The sequence below is a fragment of the Delphinapterus leucas genome, chromosome 1 (assembly GCF_059928025.1).
Source record: "Delphinapterus leucas isolate spDelLeu-1000000601 "Yukka" chromosome 1, BTC_Dleu_Yukka2, whole genome shotgun sequence".
NCBI classification, from domain to species: Eukaryota; Metazoa; Chordata; class Mammalia; order Artiodactyla; family Monodontidae; genus Delphinapterus; species Delphinapterus leucas.
The window spans coordinates 171683514-171698604 of NC_143129.1; the positions used below are offsets into that span (position 1 = coordinate 171683514).

The following is a 15091-nucleotide window of genomic DNA, read 5'->3' on the forward strand; positions in this document are numbered from 1 at the left end:
ATGTTGACTTAGAGGGTCAAGGCTGCCATGTGGGGAGGATCTTGATGAGGGCTGTACAGAAGCAGATGCATAAGCAGAGGTGCTGGTCTGCAGAGAGAAGAGAGGGAACCACATAAGGAGCTAAGAGACCATGCAGCCTCGGAAACACACAGAAACACACATGTGTGTGTATGTGGAAGCAGAGTTCACGTGCCTGCTCCAGAGGAGCAGAGCGGCTCGCCGAAGCTGGAAGCTGTGCAGCGCTGGGGGAAAGCGTTGGCCAGTGCGCTGTGGGATTTGTCCTGCTGGCAGGTGTCAAGTCTTGGACTGGGTTTCCCAGAAGCAGTCCCTGAAACAAGGGCTGGGGAGCAGGGAGTTGATTTGGGAGGTGATTCCAGGAAGCATAAGTCAGGGAGTGGAAAAGTGAGACAGGGAAGGGAGGAGGACCAGTGAAGGGTGCTTTCACGGTGAGTTAGTGCTTTGGGCAACTGGGGCTCAGTCCTTCTGAGAAACCCTGTGAACTCCCCTCAGAACCATCCTACCCAAGGACGGGGGCCTGGAGCATTTATCCACTGACTCCCATCCCCCACTGGTTGAAGGCTGCCCCGGGGCATTAACAACCGCCACCAGCACCCAACACACACAGCTGGCTTCCCAGCTGCACCTGCAGCCAGTGGGGCCAGTTCCCATGGCGTCGTCAACTGGCTCTAAACCACAGCTGCCTGTGAGCTCAACTAGGCCGAGGAGTTATGGGGCAGGGCGTACACAGCAGATGCTCCAAGGCACCCCCCAGAGACTTTTAAGTAACGGAGAGCACTGTCTTCATAGTTGAGGGGTGATGGGGGATGAAGCAGGGACAAAGAATCAAGAGAGATTCTGGAACAACCTAAAAGGTATTGTCCCAGCCCTGGGATGGAATAGGCAATGTCCCCCAGAGAGGAGGCAGCCGGGCCTGCACCAGATACCCTGGCTATCAGCTGTATCTCTGCCCCAGGCAGCGCTGGTGACTGAAACGTACCTGGAGGTTAAGTGCAATGCTGACCACAAGGTGTCCGAAAATCGCCAAGAGGGCACCGATCAAGTTTTCCTGTAAGGAAAGTTCACAGGAGCAGACATGAGCTGGGCCTAAGCCAAAGGGCCCCAGGACACATTTGAATCCAACTGTTTGTTGTCCCAAAACAAAACCAACAACATCCATCACAAAGCCACGCCCCCCCAGACAATCTACTGGAATTTTTCTACCTGAGTTTACTCTGGCTGCCTTGCTGGTTTACAGAACATGGCCTGCAATGGGGCACTACCAGAAAGCACCATCCTTTGTCTTCCAGTCACAAGGACTTGATAAGGCCTAAATCTGCTCTTCCAGTCCCATTAATGTATTGACTTGGTATGGTCTTGCGCAGAAAAGCAATGTTCAGAAATCAGAATTTACAAGAAAAACACAGGCAGGGATACTATTTGCCATCTAATCAATGGAGTCTTCCTATTCCCAGAGGGGTCTCAGTGAGGCTCCTTTAAGTGGCAAAGTTGCTTAGGGCACTTTTAATTATTTAATTTATAAAAATTTAATTTACGTCACCTTAAGAATGAGGTTCAGATTCCTTAGCACGGCATTTTTTTTTAAACTTTATACAATGATTCCCAAAGTATATTCACTGTAGAATAATTAGGAAATATAAATGAAAAGAACAATAATGCAAAAAAGATAAAAAGCCACCTGTCACTCTAAAACCCCCAGAGATAGTTACTGCAAACATTTTGATTTTTGTAAAAATTTTTTTCTGTCCATGAATTTTGATGGCAATGGCAATGTTAATTTGTTTTTATAAAAATAATACTATAATTTGTTTTATAACCTGTTCCTTTACCTAAGATATTATAAATACATTCTCTTGATAGGCATATATAATTCACCATTTTTAATAAGTGTCAAAATAACTTACCATTTGGATGTGCATTTCTATCATTGCTTCTGTATTATTGGATATTTAGGCTATTTCCTTTTTTAAAAACAATGCTGTGATCGAACATCCTAGTTCATGCATTTTTGTGCATTTATGAGGATTAATCCCTTGGGATAAATTCTTAGAAGTGGGACTGCTGGGTCAAAGCGTACATGGCCCAGCATTTAAACCACACTATGTTATGTGCTCAACACACCCTCCAGCATTATCCCGCTAAACACCAAACGAATGCATCATTTAAACCAAATAGGAATCCTCTCTTCCCAGCATGGGCTTCCCCAACTCCTCCTTTGCTCAAGAGTCTCCCCCTGGGCTTCCCTGGTGGCGCAGTGGTTGAGAGTCCGCCTGCCGATGCAGGGGACACGGGTTCGTGCCCCGGTACGGGAAGATCCACATGTCACGGAGCGGCTGGCCTGTGAGCCATGGCCGCTGAGCCTGTGCGTCCGGAGCCTGTGCTCCGCAACGGGAGAGGCCCCAACAGTGAGAGGCCCGCGTACTGCAAAAGAAAAAAGAGTCTCCTACCACTGGTGCCCTCCCTTGTGAAATCTGCATGTTCTTCAAGGCCTGGGCCAGGCCCAAGTGAACCAGCAGTGAACATCAAGACAAACTCAGTCCAGTAAAAATTAATTAAAAAAAAAAAAAAAAAAGACAAACTCAGTCCTTCAATCCCTCTGGAAGGACAGATAATCAGCAAGCAGTAAGGGGGATAAAGTCAACCCTCCATCCCGCCTTCTGCCCCCCTCTTCCCTTCCCTCTCCCAGAGTGCAGAGGGCCCATAGCGCTGAGGGGGCCTTCCCAGAGAAGGGGCAGTCACTGTGGGACAGGGCGGGAGGAGGGCAGAGGAGGCCTGCTGATGGAAACCACCGTGGCTGTCCCCGACTTCTCCCCCTCAAGGTGCAGTGCTGCAGCATAAAGGAAAGATGCTGAGCTGGGTGCCCGGAGACCTGGGTTCTGGTCCCAGCTCTGCCACCACATCGCTACTTGGCCTCAGACAAGTCCCTTTTCCCTCACCAGGCTTGTGTGTCCTCTCTGGATGACCTAAGTGCTGGCCCAGACGACTGCTAAGGGCCCCTCCGGCTCTGACCCAAGCTTCTGGTCACAGCCAGGCTGCTCAGAGAAACCAAGTGATGATCATGCCAGACAAGAAACCGACCAATTCATTTCACATAAAATAGCTCATTAACTGGAGGTTATTGGGGGCATCTCCTGGGACCCAAAGGAGCTGGCTTCCACTGCTTCCCAATACGGCTCTCAGCCTGAGCTGCACTGGCTCGGTCCTTCTCCATCTCCACTGTTTCATGTTTTTTGGTTTCTTTTCAGTTAAACAGAAGCCATGTCCTTCCTGCAGGATCACAGAATCTCAGAGCTCAAAGGGTCACTGGAGGCCAATCAGGCCAGGGTTCCCAGATATGTCAATGGGGTTCCAAGGCAAAAGGCATCATGTGGTTAGATAAGTTTGGGAAACGCTGTATCCTCCACCCAGTGCACTGGCCCAGTAGAGGCTCTCAGCGGCAGTTTCTCCTTGTCTAGCTCAGGTTTCCCAAACCCATTTGGCTCTAGAGCTCTTAGCTTAGAGTCCATCCACTGGCATCTGTGGTACCTCTGCGATTCTCACCAGCCTGACATTTTAATCACTTTCCTTTCCTTCTGGTAACAGCACCCCGATTGTGCTGTGGAGGACTCCCTGCCTTCCCCCTGCCTCCTCATTGGATACTCCTGTTGGGACTGTCATTCAAAGGGCTCCAGTCTCCTCTCCTAGACAAGGATGGGCCTGTGACCCATGCTTGATCCAAGCCAGGCTGGTCAGAAGCTCTCTTTCTGGGGTCCAAATCCTGGACTGAGAAACACAGAGGCGGAAAAAGGCTGGTTCACTCCTGCCCGAGGTGAGGTTTAGCCAAGTCAGACCCCTGGAGCCTTCCTGGTTCCTGACCGTCTGAAGCTGGCTTCTCCAGCTCTTCCTTCTTTTCTGGAAGCAGTCCCACAATCTTTTTTGCTTACGAGCTAGTTTCTGTTACTTGCAACCAAAGAGCCTAATAGAGTCAAGGCTTCACAGAACAGAGTTTGGGAATATGTTTATTATTATTAGTCCAACTCCTAGTAAATATGTGTCCCCCCCCCTCACTTTTATAGACAAAAACGGGGTAGCTTTTACGGACAAAAAAGGCTATGTGCATTTACTTTGCTTTTCAAAAAAAATTATATGTGTTATTAAAATAACAGATTCCCTGATCTGGTTTTTTGGAAACAAAACCTTAACAAGGAACTAGGTTATTCTTATAAGTCTAACAAACTGCACTTATGAATATAAGGAAACTGAAATTCTCTTAAATACTTCAGCTGTTCACATACAATAAAATTCTCTGACAACTTTAATTTTAAAAGACTTCTGCTTCCAGTAGGACGGCGTAGACATTCTTTTTCCTATGCTTCCTGCTACGCACAACTAAAAACCCTGGACATTATATATAAAACAAACATAAGAAGACTGAAAGGTGGACAGAAGAAGGCAGACAGGCTAAGGACCTTGGGACCTGAGGAACCACATGGTAGGGAGTTCCTTGAGTTTTCTTTTTGCCTCATGTATCTCAGACTTGGAGCTGAAGAAACTGGCAACTTGGAAATAGCAACAGGTGTGACCCAAAAAAGCCTCAAGAAAAGCCTGCACTCTAGTCGGAGAACAAGGAAAGGAGCAGCCAGGCCAGGCAGAAGGCTTTTAGACAATAACTGATGTGCTCCAAACACTGCCGGAAAAAAAAAAAATGGCTCCACCCTGCCCCTGCCAGCATAAGCCAAGTAGGGAGCTTAGATTTCCACCCTTTGGAGGCTGTAACAAAGCAACCCAACTCCCCTGCTGGGACTATCAGAGAAAGCCAAGTGGGGAGCTGAGGCCAGTGATGAGGTGGTACCCCCCTCCTCCCAGTGTCAGTAGAGACCACAGGGAGACTAGACCTCTGCCCCACCTGGCAGTCACGAAGCACCCCTTCTCCTCCCCACTGTGGTGGTATCAGAGGAGGCCTGGTGGAGAGGCAAGATTCTTCCCACTAGACTTTCACAATTATATTGTCCTGAACTTGGGATTATCATTTGTAGTAAACTGCAGTGACAGCTGCCAACAATTCCTCCCATCCCTGTATGCATGCGCTATGACTCCCCTCAAGAGGTGGGGTCTTTTCCCCATCACTTGAACCTGGGTTGGCCTGTGACTTGCTTTGGTCAACAGAATGAGAGAGAGGTGAAGTTCTGGGATTTCCGAGCTCAGGCCTTACAGGTTCTGCTTTTGTTCGGAGGGGAACCCAGCCACATGTAAAAAAGCCCAGCCTGCCCCCCAAAAGAGAGAGAGGTCATGTGGAGGGCCAAACAGATATATGAGTGGGCCCAGTCAACACCAAGAGAAGAGAGAGGCACAGCCACCTCAGCCCACTCCAGCTGATTTAACCCATCCCAGCTGAGGTTCCAGACATGAGTGAGGACCTCTTGGATTCTCCAGCTCCAGCCCCAGCCAAGCAAAGATGCAAAGGCAAGCTACCACTGCTTTTGAAAGAAAAAAAGAATTCTTTCTTTTTAAAAAATTTTACTGTGGCATAAACACTTAACATAAGATATACCCTCTTAACAAATTTTTAGTGTGCAATACAGTATTTGTAACTGCTGGACGATGTTGTCCAGCAGATCTTAGAACTTATTCATCTGACGTAACTGTGACTTTACGCCCAATGATTAGCAACTCCTTACTGCCACCCTCCCTGCCAGCCCCTGGCAACTGCCATCCTACTCTCTGATTCTATGAGTTTGACTATTTAAGATACCCCATGTAAGTGGAATCATGCAGTATCTGTCCTTCCGTGACTGGATTATTGCCTTAGTCAATTTGGGTTTTGCTATAACAAATACGATAGACTGGTGGCTCAGCAGACTTCTATTTCTCACAGTTCTGGAGGCTGAGAAGTCTAAGATTAAGGCGCTGGCTGATTCTTTTCCTGGTGAGAGACTCTTCCTGGTCTGCAGATGGACACCTTCGTGCTGTGTCCTTACATGGTACAGAAAGAGAGCTCTGTCTTGTCTCTCTTATAATGGCACTAATCCCATTTATGAGGTCCACCATCACAACCTAATTACCTCTCAAAGTCCACATCTCCAAATACCATCACATTGGGGATTATGACTTCAACACATGAATTTGGGATCGGGGGGAGGCGAGGCACATTCAGTCTAGCACTTATTTCACTTAGCGTAACGTCCTCAAGGTTCACCCATGTGGTGGCATGTTCCAGGATTTCCTTCTTTTTTAAGGCTGGGTAATACTCCATTGTAGTATATACCACATTTTCTTTCTTCATTTATCAATGGACATCTAGGTTGTTTCCACATCTTGACCACTGTCGATCGTGCTGCAATTAACAACAGAGTACCAATATCTCTTCGAGATCTTGATTTCAATTCTTTTAGATCCTGTCCAGACTCCTGACTCATAGAATTGTGAGCAGTAAAATGGTTGCTGTTTTTAGCTAGGTTTTCAGGTGGTTTGTTACCCAGCAATAGCTAACTGACGTGCTTTCTTAGTGGACCAACGTTGCTTAACGATCCAGCAATTTTTGGCTGGGACTCAAGATGTGACTCTATTCCAGACCTTTACTAGCGGGCGGCTTTGATCGTCCATCTGATCTGAGTATGGATCACTCTACTGCTTGGTCATCTCCCCCCTCTTTTGCTCAGTTTAAGGTATTTTAATGTCTTCCCATCTTAATGCCTGGCTCTAAATGCTCTTTAAGGCCATTCTATGAACCCAGAATATCTTTATTTAATGTGTCACTACCTTTTTCATTGAGACAAATTCAAAAATCATAAAAGTCAGCATTTTGACTTTTTAAAGTGTACCATTCAGTGTTTTTTTTTAGTATCTTCACAATGTTATAAGTGATGCCATTGAAAATGGTGGAATAGAGAAGAACTCCAGGGATCCATCCCTCCAGTAAAACAATGAATGAACTGGCAAACACTGTCTGAATCAACTTTTCTATAACTCTAGAGTCTAATTAAAAACTTATAATAAGAAGGGGAAGGCTTGGTGAAGAAAGAAGCAGTTGCTTTATGGTCAGAAAGCAATGTGGCATTTTAAATTGCTTGCCAACCATCCCTTACACTCCAGACCTATGGCAGTCATGAGGACAGAGGGAGCAATAAGGACCTTATTTTTTAAAAATTGTGGTTGTGGGGCTTCCCTGGTGGCGCAGTGGTTGAGAGTCCGCCTGCCAATGCAGGGGACACAGGTTCGTACCCCGGTCCGGGAGGATCCCACATGCCGCGGAGCGCGTAGGCCCGTGAGCCATGGCCGCTAAGCCTGCGTGTCCGGAGCCTGTGCTCCGCAACGGGAGAGGCCACAACAGTGAGAGGCCCACATACCATAAAAAAAAAAAAAAAAATTGTGGTTGTGATTAAAAATAGATAACCAACAAGGACCTACTGTATAGCACAGGGAACTCTGCTCAATTCTCTGTAATAACCTAAGTGGGAAAAGAATTTGAAGAAGAATAGGTACCTGGGGCTTCCCTGGTGGCGCAATGGTTGAGGGTCCACCTGCCGATGCAGGGGACACGGGTTCGTGCCCCGGTCCGGGAAGATCCCACATGCCGTGGAGCGGCTGGGCCCGTGAGCCATGGCCGCTGAGCCTGCGTGTCCGGAGCCTGTGCTCCGCAACGGGAGAGGCCGCAACAGTGAGAGGCCCGCGTACCGCAAAAAAAAAAAAAATAGGTACCTGTATATGTGTAACTGAATCACTTTGCTGTACACTTGAAACTAACAAAACATTGTTAATCAACTATACTCCAATATAAAATTAAAATTTTTTTTTAAATTGAGGTTGTGGATTCCAACCTGTCTGGCAGCTCCCTGAAGGAACAGCACAAAGGGCTTGCCTTTGTTTTGCCTGATTTGGAGCAGTACCAGGGCTGGGGGGGGCAGCTTCCGGGATGCTTCTGCTGAAAGAATTTAAAGTCACAAGTATTGGCTGCAGCATCCCGAGGCAAGGGACAGCACTGGGATGTACAGTACACAGAAGGAAAAGCCTGAGCAGGAAGAGGCTGGGAGAGAAGATACGGGGGTGTGGGGTGGAGAGAGAGAGGGCTTTTAAAAGCTCCGGTGTATCCTGGGGAATCAAGACTATTCATATACCCAGGGCTGGATGCGTGCTCCAAAAACACTTGAGAAGATGCTAAGCCTTCACCTCAGGTGGCCTTCAGGCTGGGCAGAGCAGCAAGTAAAAGTGAAGGCAGAGCTGTAAATAGACTGGTAAACGATGGAGTAGTGCCCCAGCACAGAGCCAGTCTGCGAAGACTGAGAGAGGTTTTTTTCTTTTTTCTTTTTTCCTTTTTTTGGCTCTAGGTATTTAACAAAACTATCAAAACAAAACTGACCACCAAGCTAACAGACACAGACTTGGATAGGCCACACACAACAGAAAACACAGACTTTACAAAAAGAGTTGAGAAAAATCACTAAACAAGCAAACAATAAGAAACCACAACAAGCAGCAACAACAAACAGGAGGCCGGGTGTGGATCTGATTCCCGGAGCTGCCACATAACCTTGAAAACGTCCAGATTTCATCACGTTGTGCCATACCGATATCTAAATGCAGAACACTTCTGTCATTCCTCAAAGGAACCCCAAACCCACTAGCATTCATTCCCTGTTTCCCCTCCCCTCGTTTCCCGGCAACCACTAGCCTACTCGCCGTCTCTATGGATTTGCCTATTCTGGACATTTCATGTAAATGGAACTCTACAATGTATGGTCTTTTGTGACTGGCTTCTTTCACTTAGCATAATGTTCTTAAGGTTCATATGAACCTTAAAAGAACTGGTTCACATGAACCAGTACTTCATTCTTTATTACGGCCAAATAATATTCCATTATATGGATATACCATTTTTTGTTTATCTGTTCATCAGTTACATGTAAATTATTTCCACTTTTTGTCTATCATGAATGTTGCTATGAACATTTGTGTACATCTTTTTGCATGAACATATGTTTTCAGTTCTCTTGGGTGTATTCCGCTAGGAGTGGGATTGCTCAGTCATATAGTAACTCTGTGTTTAACTTTTTGAGGAACTGCCGAACTGTTTTCTATGGCGGCTACACCAAGTTACATTCCCACCAGTCAAGGGTTCTCATTTCTCCACATCATTGCCAACACTTGTTATTTTCCTTAAAAAAAAAAAAAAATTACGATAGCCATTCTAAAGAGTGTGAAGTGGTATCTAATTGTGGTTTTGATTTGCTTTTCCCTAATGACTGATGATGTTGAGCATCTTTTGAGGTATATAGTGGCCATTTGTTTATCTTTGGAGAACTGTTTATTCAAATCCTTGGCCTATTTAAAAAAATTCACATATAATAAAGTTGACTATTAATCATCTTAAAGCATACAATTCAGTGGCATTTAGTACATTTTCAATGGTGTGCAACGCTTTGCTTATTTTTATTTGTTTTTGTGTTTTTTTTGCGGTACGCGGGCCTCTCACCGCTGTGGCCTCTCCCGTTGCGGAGCACAGGTTCTGGATGCGCAGGCTCAGCGGCCATGGCTCACGGGCCCAGCCGCTCCGCAACATGTGGGATCTTCCCGGACCGGGGCACGAACCCGTGTCCCCTGCATCAGCAGGCGGACTCTCAACCACTGCGCCAACAGGGAAGCCCACTTTGCTTATTTTTAAATTGAGTTGTCTTTTTATCATTGAGTTGTAAGATTCCTTTATATGTCTGGATACTAAACCCTTGTCAGATATACGATTTGCAAATATTTTCTCCTATTTTGAGGGTTATAGTTTACTTTCTTGACAGTGTGCTTTGATGAACAAAAGTTTTTAATTTTGATTAAGTTTAATTTATCTATTTTTTTCTTTTGTTTCTTGTATGGTTTTTGGTGTCATCATTTTAAAAAACTGTTGTCTAATCCAAGGTCACAAAAATTTGTACCTATGTTTCTTCCCAAGAGTTTTATAGTTTTAGCTCTTAGATTTAGGTCTTTGAATTAATTTTTTAATTTTGAATTAATTTTTTTTACATGGTATGAGGAAGGAGTCCAACTTCATCCTTTTACATGTAGATATCCAGTTGTCCCAGCATCATTTGTTGAAAAGACTTTATATTCTTTCCCTATTGAGTGGTCTTAGCACCCTTGTCAACAGTCAATTGACCACAGATGTGTGGGTTTATTTTTGGTCCCTGTATTGTAGTCCACTGATTTGTACGTCTGTCCTTATGCCAGTACCACATTGTTTTGATTACTGTAGTTTTGTAATAATTTTTGAAATCAAGAAGCATGAGTCCTCCAACTTTGTTCTTCTTTTCCCAAGACTGTTTTGGCTAGTTGGAGTCCCTGGCATTTCCACAGAATTTTAGGATCAGTTTGTCTCTAATTTCCCTTGTGATTTCTTCATTGACCATGGTTTAATTTTCACATATTTGTGAATTTCCCTCTTTGCTGCTGTGAATTTCCTTCTGTTATTAATTTCTCATTTCATCCTGCCAAAAGAGAGGCCACAAGAGAAGCTGGGGCTACTCTTCATTGCAGTGCATGGGGTTCTCATCGCGGTGGCTTCTCTTGTTGCGGAGCACGGGCTCTAGGCGTGCAGGCTTCAGTAGTTGCAGCACGCAAGCTCAGTAGTTGCAGCACACAGGTCCTAGAGGGCGTGTGCTTCAGTAGTGGCAGCATATGGGCTCAGTAGTTGAGGTCCATGGGCTCAGTAGTGTGGCTTGCGGGCTCCAGAGCACAGGCTCAATAGTTGTGATGCATGGGCTTAGTTGCTCTGCTGCATGTGGGATCTTCCTGGACCAGGGGTCGAACCCGTGTCCCCTGCATTGGTAGGCGGATTCTTAACCACTGCGGCACCAGGGAAGTCCCAGCCTGAGTTCTTTTTACATGGCTGGGCAGCTCTTCTACTAGAGAGAGCTCAGCCTTTGGAAACTGACAGACTGGGTTTGTTGTAAATATTAGAAATAATCATGACAGCGATAATGACAAACAACAGTACTTCTTGAGCACTTACTACATGCCAAGTACTATTCCAATTACTTCATATATATTAACTCATTTAATCCTCATAACAACCCTATAAGGTAGGTAGTATTATTATCTAATTTTACAGTGAGGAAGCTGAGGCACAGAGGATATGAGGTAGCTGGTAAGTGGATGAAGCAGGACTGGAACCCAGGTAGTCTGACATTAGAGCCTATGCTCTTAACTATTATGTCAAGCTATGGAATATTTAAAGCTCTAGAACAATGCCTGACACAGGATAAGTATTCAATAATTAGTAGCTATTATCAAGGGCTGGGGAATTGGTTCTTGACTCAAAGGTTACTAGGCTAGTGCAGAATACAGACACTTTACAGAGGAGGGAAGAATAGCATTCCAGACACTTATTCAGTGCCTAGTGTGTGCCATGCACTGACTGCCAACGTGCCATGCGCTGTCCCGGTCCTCATGCAGTATATATTAAACACCTGATTATTTTTAAGCACACTTCAGTTAGAGCTACCTAGGAGAAGCACAGATGCCTGATCTAGTGTGTGAGAGACCCAGGATTAAGGGAAGTCAGGGAGGCATCTTTGAAGAATGGTTTCAGAGAGAGATCTGAAGACGTAGAGTGAGGGGGTGGGGTGGGAAGCCCCCATGGTGGGAATGAGCACGGTGCCTTTGCGGAATGGAAAGAAGGTGATGTGGAGGGATAAGACCCAGGGGGAAGTGGGCTCAAAGGCACTGAGAGGTAAAAGGGGATGTGTGTGTGAGAGCTTGAGGACCAATGAGGGCTTCTGTATAGCTGGGCAAGGGTCCACAGAAGGTAGAAGAAACGTGAGTGTAGAGGGATAAGGCTTAGGGGTGGGCTGGTCAGATTGGGAGGGGGCTTCTCTACTTCAAAGGGTTTGGATTTGGGCTTGGAGATGATAGGGAGGCTCTGAGTGATGTCACTAGGGCTGTTTCTAAAAGAGAAATCAGGGTAGCAGGATCTAGAAGGCCATATCCTTCAGATTGGGGGGCCCAGAGACTCTCTTCTACAAAGGTTTTGCTGATACTGACAGTTTTAAGGGATTCAATCACCATATCCTCATTTCCGTCTGTGCCCTTTGCTAGCCTCCCATTGTTCCCCTTTCTTACTTTTCTCTGTAGCTTCCTCCCACTTTATCAAAGAAAGGCTTGTCCTTCACTCATGTGGAATCTTGCTCTGGTACATTGCCCCAAATTGTAAAACCACTAAGAAACCCAGGGGAATTTTGAAATTTTGTTTCCTGGGAGATTTCTTTAGTGATAAATGCCCATTCTAGGAACTGTTTTCTCTCCCCCTCTCATACGTATTCCTGTAAGCCATGACAGATATCAGAATGGGATAACTTGGCCCTTGTTAAGATATTCTGAAATCAGAAAGTCTGATTTAACTGATGTTTGTACAATAAAAACTAGCTTTGTTAATTAGGTTACACCTACAGTTGTAAGTTTTGACAAAAATATATTCAAGCTAGGGATAAATACATGTACAAATATTTATAGTAAATATTTGCATTATATTCTAGAGTTAAAATATATGTACACATATATGTATTACAGTACAGTAAGGGCAAAGGTGTAGTAAAATTAATAATATTTCAATTTCCCCAATCCTTTCTGGATACATGAGATTAACCCAATGTGCCTCTAAGTGAAAAAAGTGACCGGCATAATTGATCATGCTTTTTTGGTAAACTTCACGGAAACTGTCAAAGCAAAAACAAATCCTGTTCTAAATTAAGTGTGTCTAGTACGTTGCTTTGAACAAAAATGAATGAGGTCCTAATCATACTGTTAGCTAACAGGTCAATAAAACTAGTTTATCACTACATGATTTTTAGCACATAACTTGGAAGGAGTTGAAAGAATTCAGTGATACTGCTGTAACAATACTTCTTCCATTCGGGGTACATGAAGAGGCTCAGTACTTCTAGCCATAAAAACCAAAGCTTGCTACAGGATTGATGCTAAACTCTGTCTCATTCTACCAATTAATAATAATATTTACCTTGAATATTGAAAATCAAGTCCAAATCTTTTCAGATACATTTTTCTAATACAAAGTTATTTTTGTTCAATAATGATGATAAAAATTTATACTGCATTAATCAATTGCTTTTATTCAATTGTATAAAAAATTCTGTATTGAATCAATATCTATGAACCTTATATCAAAGGAAATTTTAAAAAAGAAATTTGGTTACATACTCTACATTCTTTCTTGTAGGTATGATAGGTGTCCGTAAAAATTTTAAGTATTAAAAGACAGACACACATAAACAAAGAAGAACAAGAGTGTTTTTTGCTCACCACCCAATTCTGCAAGGATTAAGCTGTAATTTGTTGCAGTCGATGACCGACAGTACACTCTGAATGGAAATTAAGACAATGACAGGATGCTCTGTGCTTGGACAAGCAGGCCCCTTAGATAGTTAGACGCACATCTCAGGAAGAATTTTAATGAACCCAGATTCTTGCATCTTCCCACACATAAAAAAAAGCACTAAATCATTAACTTGAGATATCTGTTGTCTGTGACCAGCAGTAATCTTTTACCAAGATGTATACTTTACCGCATGTATTTCCTAGCCAAAAATCACATACGTATAAACTGGTTTCCCCCTCAACGTCTTCAGAACAGCTTCCTCAGAGCTACTGAGCGTCTGTCTCCCAGGCTATAGTCCTCAGTAAGGTCTCTGAAAAAAACTTAAGTCACAACTCTTAGGTTGTGTGTTTTTCTTTAAGCTGACACAATTTTGGGATAAAATTCTGTGGGGAAATGGAAGGGAAATAGAAATTCAAGAAGGAAAAGGAATGATGTAAACTTTCCAGCTGTTAAAGAAGAGTCTTTTCAGAAGTCTGATGGTAGGGATCAATGGTCTTTATATTCTGGGGGCTTTAGTTAAGTACGTGTAAGAGTTAAAAAAAAATAATTTAAATGTGTCAGGAATTACATACTTTGTGAATATTTAAACTTGTAATCAAAAGTTTTAAGTTTTAGATGTCAATGAAAAGAAAGTGTGAGGAAATACACAGTGTTTCCTTAGAGGGGCAAATTTGAGGACCTCAAAGGAAGCCCTTCACTACATGTGGTTCCTAAGGATTGAAAGCAAGGACCTCAACCTCATGGAAGGCAAAGAACTTGGGGCCAGGCAGGCACTCTGCCTAATAACTCAGTTTACATACACTAATGAGTAAATTGTTACAAAGTGTTAAGTGGCAGTGATTTTGCAGGAACTGCCTTTGGCAGGTAGGAGACAAAAAGACTCTGGTTGCTGCTCCAAAAACACTTCAAAGCTGCTTTAACACCGTAGTGGGAGACAGGGGAGAGCTGGAAACAGGCCCCAGGAACTGTGCAGAAACGGAGACCTGAGCAGGGGCTGTTCAGAGGCCAGCTACAGGTTCAGGGTCGGCAGGCTGCTGAGATCTGCTTCACTAAGCCTCGGTTCCGCTCTCTTCTGCTAGTTGGGATGACGGAGCCCCTCTGTCAGAGCTGGTGCACGAACTTCTTGAGATCATTTGGAAGAAACACGTAACTCAGTAAATAAGAATTAGGGTGAACCATAGAAATTGCCAATATTCAACCAGTTCTGACCTACAAAAGTGGTCGTTTCTTATCGTTCGACCTACAACTGATGGCCACTACATTATTATTACCCAGAGATACCAAGCTGTCCTCTGATGAGACCGAATCCACAAGGCTGCCGGAGAATGTGCTGTGAAATGTGCCATAAAATGGAGTCATTTAAGTCAGGGTTTTAAAATGGGTCTGGGGGGTTTCCCTGTTGGCGCAGTGGTTGAGAGTCCGCCTGCCGATGCAGGGGACACGGGTTCATGCCCCGGTCCGGGAAGACCCCACATGCCGCAGAGCGGCTGGGCCCGTGAGCCATGGCCGCTGAGCCTGCGCGTCCGGAGCCTGTGCTCCGCAACGGGAGAGGCCACAACAGTGAGAGGCCCGAGTAACGCAAAAAAAAAAAAAAAAAAAAAGAATCTGCCTGACAATGCAGGGGACAGGGGTTCGAGCCCTGGTCCGGGAAGATCCTACATGCCACAGAGCAACTAAGCCCGAGCGCCACAACTACTGAGCCTGCACTCTAGAGCCCGT

The 15091-nt window shown here is 44.7% G+C and overlaps 1 protein-coding gene across 13 annotated transcripts in view; it reads right to left on the reverse strand.

The window, feature by feature from the left end:
- NIPAL3 (NIPA like domain containing 3) overlaps window positions 1-15091 on the reverse strand; it is a 77146-nt gene that overhangs the window by 31309 nt on the left and 30746 nt on the right. For all 13 annotated transcript variants that reach the window (XR_016388404.1, XM_089898952.1, XM_089898947.1 and 10 more), the window contains one exon: window positions 998-1066. Coding sequence is in view for 12 of the 13 variants with exons in the window: in XM_089898952.1 (XP_089755078.1) it covers window positions 998-1066 (69 nt within the window). In the remaining variant the exon portion in view is untranslated. The remainder of the gene's footprint in view (window positions 1-997; window positions 1067-15091) is intronic.